At 42.2% G+C, this 6,411-nt stretch overlaps 1 protein-coding gene across 1 annotated transcript; it reads left to right on the top strand.

Annotated features, from left to right (window-relative positions):
- The first annotated feature begins 243 nt into the window (after positions 1–243).
- On the top strand, positions 244–5,812 carry LOC103701260 (glutamate receptor 2.7-like). The gene is made up of 5 exons (XM_008783261.4): positions 244–559; positions 640–1,904; positions 2,523–2,829; positions 3,453–3,820; positions 5,303–5,812. The coding sequence occupies exons 1-5, from the start codon at positions 310–312 to the stop codon at positions 5,810–5,812; spliced, it is 2,700 nt and encodes an 899-aa protein (XP_008781483.4). The 5' UTR covers positions 244–309.
- Positions 5,813–6,411: the final 599 nt, after the last annotated feature.

The raw sequence follows: 6,411 nt of genomic DNA, 5'->3' as shown, positions 1-6,411 counted from the left end.
GTTTGCTAACCGACAAAAGTTCTTCGAATTAATTGCCAGACGGTGGGGAGCTTATTTCCAGATTAGCTTTCCAACCGCAATAGTCCCATTTCGTCCCTCTTTCCTCTGTCTCTATCTCCTTTAGGTTTGACATTTAATATTAACGCTTGCAACAGGGATGAGGATACTCCACCGTTGAAACATATAGCCTGCCTTCGCCTAAAGCTTGCCCCTCAGGCAGACGTTGGAGGACAGAGATCTACAACCCACAGGGCCACCAACAAAAATATCCTCTTCCCCACTCTATGAACCGAGGAGTAACTTATGTAGATGCCCATGAAACCTACGACCTGTCTTCTCTTCCTTTTTTTATCATGCAACTTTTATCTCCTCCTCTCCACCAGTAGAGCACTCACTGTTCACGTCGGCGCCATCGTTAACACTAAGTCTCGCATTGGAAGAGAGCAAAAGGTGGCCATTGAGATCGCAGCCCAACAATTCAATTCCACTTCTACGTTACTACTCCATGTCAGCGATTCCAGCAGAAGCAGCAGCGATCACCTCCGATCAACTTCAAACGGTAATTTAGACAAATGATAACGTGAAAGAAGAAAAATTTGTCTCAACCTGCTAATACTATTCAAATGCGTTTAAATGCAGCTAAAAATCTCATCGACTGGGGAGCAGAAGTAATTGTCAGCACAGTGCCATGGCCGGAGGCGGACACGGTGGCAGTGCTCGGCAGTCAGGCCAAAATTCCGGTGCTCTCTCTCGCGGCGAACCCTCCGCTGGCTTTGGCACCCAGACCATTCTTGGTCCGCGTGTCGTACCCGGATTCCGGACAAGTGCAATGCCTCGCGGACCTAGTGAAATCCTACAACTGGAGGAGGGTCATCGCGCTCTACGAAGACGACGCGTACGGCAGCATCTCCACAACCATCGCTCTTTTTTCCAACTATCTACGAGACGTCGGATCCGATATAGCCTACGGCGCCGCCTTCCCACCAATGGACTCGCTCCCTGACCCAAAGGCCGCGGTACGTCGAGAGTTGGACAGGGTGCGGAGCCAGCTGCCCAAGGTGTACGTCATCGTCCGCGCATCATCGTTATTGACCGTCCATCTCTTCCAGGAGGCAAAGAGGTTGGGAATGACGGCGAAGGGCCACGTCTGGGTCACCAACGATGATATCACCACCCTCTTTGACTCGGCCCTCCCGCCGTCGTTCCTCTCTTCTTACATGCAAGGCGTGGTAGGTATCAAGATCTATTTCAACGAGACCACCGACTCCTACCGCGACTTCCATACTAAATTCCGGCAGGGATACGAATCCAGTTACGGAAAGGAAGGGGAGAAGTACGTCGACCCGGGAGTCTTGGCTTTGCGAGTTTATGATGCGCTGCGTGTCATCGCATGTGCCGCATCTGAGACCGTGAAGCAGCACAAGACGCTGTTGGAAGGGATTCTCTCGTGTAAATTTATTGGGCTCAGCGGGCCGATTAGTTTCAGAAAAGATGGGAGCTTAGCAGAAGGGAAGGGCTCCCCGGCTTTTCGGGTAGTCAATGTTGTGGGGAAGACCTACAAAGAACTGGGATTCTGGCTCAAGGGATCGGGATTCGTTAACGAGGAGGGAGAGATGAGCCTTGGTAGGCCTGCTGTGGATGTCTTGGGTCCGGTCTACTGGCCTGGAGGCCCATGGAGGGTCCCGGGAGGGTGGGGTCGGCTGAGGATTGGGGTTCCGGCCCGGACGTCCTTCGACCAGTTCGTGAAGGTAGAGTACGACGAAACGGGGAAGGTGAGGGCTGTGGGGGGATTCTGCATCGATGTTTTCAAAGAGACCCTGAAACGGTTGAAATACGAACTAGAATACGACTTCATCCCCTTGGATGGAACCTACGATGAGCTCATTTCCCTAGTGACCTCGAAGGTAAAATTCTAGTTCGGACTTCCAGAACTTCTGGCAAGATTAAGCTTTTTACATCATTTGACATTTGACGTGATGATTTTCTTCTCTTTAACCCGCATATAATATATGATTCTTCTAAGAATAACACTTTCTTTCTTAATTTTATCGGGAATGCGAGAGATTAATTTGTTCTGATTTTTTTTATCATCCTAAATGATTGCTGACGGAGAATCTTCTTGAAGCTCCACGCCACCTTTCCATCTTGCAGGTTTATTCTGCAGGGATTTCCAGGGATGCGGCGGGAGGGTCGTTCTCACTCCCTCCTAAATCTCCCGAAGAAATTTTTTAATAAAAAGATGAGCAAAGGAGGTGGATTCAAGGAATCCTTTCTTAACGCATAATATCCCTGTGCAAAGTATTTCTATTTTTTATTTTTTTTGGTACAACAAAGTATTTCTTTAGTTTCTCAGTGGCAGTGCACGAGTTTCGATCGATTCTGCTCGAGCGTGCGTGATTATAGAAGCAATCGTTGATATTTCTGTTCTTTCCGTTCATCAAGCCTGCACTGCAACTTCAAGATCATTAGATGGTCTGATGCTTTAAAATCTTTAAATATAAACACATGTCAGTTTTTCACAGGTTCTTGATGCCGTGGTGGGGGACGTCACTATACTAGCTAAGCGTTCGAAGAACATCACGTTCACCGAGCCATTTCTTGGGTCCGGTTTATCCATGTTGGTTCGTGTGAAACGGGATCACAAAACGTTCATGCTGACCAAGCCATTCTCCAAGGCAGTATGGGCCCTGATCTTCGTCACCTTAATCTACACGGGGATCATAATCTGGTACCTTGAACACGAGAAAAATCCGGAGTTCCACGGCCCCTGGCGGACGCAACTTGGAGCCACGCTTTGGTTGATCTTCTCAAGCATCTTCTATGCACATGGTGAAGTCATCTTTTTGAAGACTTCCATCCATTTTTATTTCAGAATATGTAGAAAGTTCAAAACTCGCAAGCTAAGAAAAAGGTCATTCTAACAACCATACACCCCAAATAATATTAACATTATTTAAGGCCCAAATATGCAAACCAATGCATAAACCTAGGGGAAGAACATGAATTTACCATATCCTCAAACCAACAAGCGTTTGGGATCGTTCAATTAAATTGTTCTATTATAATGGGCCATTATTGAAAATATAAGATTACAGATTCTCCTCGAATTTATTATCAACGGCATTATTCAGGACCATAGTTTTTGGAGGGAATAAATTTAGTCATTTAATGCAAAAAGTGTTTAGGGAGGGATAAATTTAGTGCAAGTAGAGACCTTGGGTTGGTGCTGTATCTTGCAAGGGACTAAGAATTTTTTTTTCCAATTAGAGGTAAAATACAAGGAGCACCAAATTCTGGTGAAGGTACGAATTGGATTTAATTTCTCCACAATAAAACCCTAGACCTAGAGGCCATTTCAATTAAAACTCGGAAAAACATACTAACCTTTCTTTTTTAAGATAAGTACAATATAGATTCTTGATAGTAATATGTTTTTTTATTACGTTTTGCAGGAAGGATCTATAGTTCTTACACCAGAACAGTGGTAATACCATGGCTCTTTGTTGTACTGATTCTGATTTCCTGCTACACCGCCACTCTTAGTTCTATCATGACTAACCAAAAGCTTGAACCGATGGTGGATCACAAGAGAGTTGGGTGTAATGGTGACTCGTTTGTTGTGAAGTACCTGCAAGATGTGCTAGGCTATAAAGAACAAATGATTGAGAGAATTGGAGCAGCAGAAAACTATCCTAAGGCATTTGAAAGTGGAAACATCACCGCTGCATATTTGGAGACTCCATATCTACGAGTATTTCTTTCGCAGCACGATGGTTATGCTGTCTATGGGGAGACCCATAGGCTTGGAGGCTTTGGTTTTGTAAGTAGCGCAACTTTTTTAAAGCTGCATAAGTAAATGTAGTGTAATCCTTAATAGGATACACGTTGGTGGTTAATATCCTTGATTAGATGTCATTTGTTTTAGTTTACATGTTCAATTTACAAGTTTTGTAATATAGGTGCACTTAATCTGCATGCTTGTTTCCATAATTCTGTTATAGCTACCATTTAGAATTGCATGATCTACATCTAACTCAAAACGTTATGAAAGCCTAATTGGCTAGGCTCTAACTTATTGGGTAAGCAAATTAGGTTGTTTAGGATCAAATTCTATTTTTGAAACTTCAGGTTGCATGCAATTCAATGTTTGTTTATAAATCCTTTCTCATTCAAGGGACATTTTTAATTTAGATCTTGATTTTGCAGATTGCCGACTTTAGAATTTTAAATAAGACGCATTCTTTTTGATTGGATAGTAAGACATTCAATTTAACGTATTTGATTTTACAAAAGGTTTGGACTTTATATCATGAACCCTTCTATCAGATTATAGCTTCAGATCTTTGGTCAGGCATTGGGGGAAAATTAACAAGAAGAAATTTACTCCTCCAAAATTTTATTAAGAGTGAAATAAGTTATTTACAAAAGAGGGTACGATGAGGATGGAGAAGTTGAGGGGTGGGGGTGAGAGAAGTGATGAGAACACAATTGTAGACACAAAGGGTAGAGAAGAGTTAGGATGATCTTATGGCTATCAAAGGTTTTGCCCGAGCAGAGGTTGCCTCACATGTTCGATGTATAAAGAACCTTTGAAGAACTACAGAAACAGAGACGTTTTTCCTTTAAAAATTCTTGAGCTCCTTTCGTGGGTTTTAGTTCTTTTAGCACTATTTTTTTTTATAATTCAAGTCCACTCTCCTCTTAACCAATCATACTTCTACTAGCTGCTAAAGCAGAATCCTAATTGCTTGAAAATAACTTTGTGAACAAGAAAGGGTTCTTGGCCACCAAAAGGAACTAAAAAGGGTTAGGAACATGCTTTTCTTCCAACACTCCTGCACCCTGGAACTGCTAGTAGAAGTATAAGCTTACACAGACAAATTCAAAATAATAAAAAGAAATTTAAAATAAAAATAAATAAATTGAATGCATGAATGTGTGTATATGGTCACTCTGTTACTTAAATAAGCTCACACACATAATAAATAATAAATTTAAATCAAGATAGAATAAATTAAGAGAGAGAGAGAGAGAGAGAGAGAGAGAGAGAGAGAGAGAGAGATAGAAAAGAAAGGGGGGAAAAAGTAGGGAATGAGTACATACTACGGTCTAACAGCAAATTTGAAAATTTCTCACTATTATATATGAGGGACATAATCAATATTAAATAGAGGAGCTCCCCTAGACCTATCTTTCATTCTTTCTTTCCAAGAAATAATGCATGTACTAAGAACTCCATATATACTTCATCGATGACCCTCAGCCAGTCGGTTTATCATCACCACTACGTACTTTCCTTCAGGTATTTCAGAAAGGTTCACCAATAGCTGCAGATATATCTGGAGCCATTTTGGAGCTAGCCGAGGACGGGAGACTGAAGCAACTGGAAACAAAGTGGTTCTTCTTCCCTTTGTCCAACTGCCCAAGCCCAGATAATAACGATGGTAAAACAGACAGCTTAAGTCTTGACCACTTTTGGGAGCTCTTCCTCTTTACTGGTGGCACTTCAACAACTGTTTTTCTATTGTGCATTGCTCGTTTGCTCCAAAGAAACCTTACCTCCCACCAACAAGCAGATGCGCCCCCAAGAGAGTGGCTCAGGAGACTATGGAGGTCTCTGATGTCTAAGAGCAAAAAACTGTGGAGGGCTATGATGTTCTGGGAGAAGAATGAAGCTCAACTCTCCAGTTTACCTATCACTTCATCTCAAGCAGAAAATGATGTCGCCATGGGCTTTGAAACAATTGACAATGTCGAAATAGATTCTCATGACAATGATCTCCTGCCTGCAGAGCCTCCTCACCTTGGGTAGGAATCCTTAAATAGAGAGATACGGGCATCCCTTGGATGCTTTAACAAAAGCAAGCAACTCAAATGTAGATGGCTTTGGTAATTTAGCTATAGTAATCTTCTTTTTTTTTGAGAGAGAGAGAGAGAGAAAGAGAACTGAGCAATAGCTATACAAATATGTACAGTCAGATGTATATTTTGAAGTATATGCAGTGAGATTATTTGCTCAGAGGTTATGAAAGGAATGGAATGCCCCTCGATTGCAATTTCTCTAAATAAAAAAATAAAGTAACGTAAAATAAAAAGGCCCCAGGCACGGACCTGGCCTTGGGCAGTTCGGGCACATTATAGTAGAATCTTGAGGATGAAAATTTGGCAAAAGCCCATACCCATTGAGCCCAAGCCATGTTAACCACCTGAGCAAACGACCACACTTAACTCAATCTTTCTTCTTCTTCTTCTTTCTTTTTTTCTTTTTTTTTCTTTTTTTTTTGTTGAAAACGGCTACTCACACTAACCGACCATGAGCACAGCCAGCTACATCAGTATCAAGCAAATAACATAAAGCCAAAGGAACAAAAGACTGTTGCGTCCAGAGAAGGTCTCCGGAGTGGTGCGCAA

Source organism: Phoenix dactylifera, chromosome 12 (genome assembly GCF_051530095.1).
Source record: "Phoenix dactylifera cultivar Ajwa chromosome 12, Ajwa_hap1_PhDact_Kaust_v1.1, whole genome shotgun sequence".
Lineage (NCBI taxonomy): Eukaryota > Viridiplantae > Streptophyta > Magnoliopsida > Arecales > Arecaceae > Phoenix > Phoenix dactylifera.
This window is presented reverse-complemented; position numbering and strand designations above follow the sequence as displayed.

What these genes read in the sequence shown, in the direction of transcription:
- LOC103701260 (XM_008783261.4), top strand. Translation starts at nt 310, where the DNA reads ATGCCCATGAAACCTACGACCTGTCTTCTCTTCCTTTTTTTATCATGC. An exon ending in AAGCATCTTCTATGCACATG is followed by an intron (nt 2,830 to 3,452) that starts GTGAAGTCATCT and finishes TACGTTTTGCAG; the next exon opens with GAAGGATCTATAGTTCTTAC. An exon ending in GGCTTGGAGGCTTTGGTTTT is followed by an intron (nt 3,821 to 5,302) that starts GTAAGTAGCGCA and finishes ACTTTCCTTCAG; the next exon opens with GTATTTCAGAAAGGTTCACC.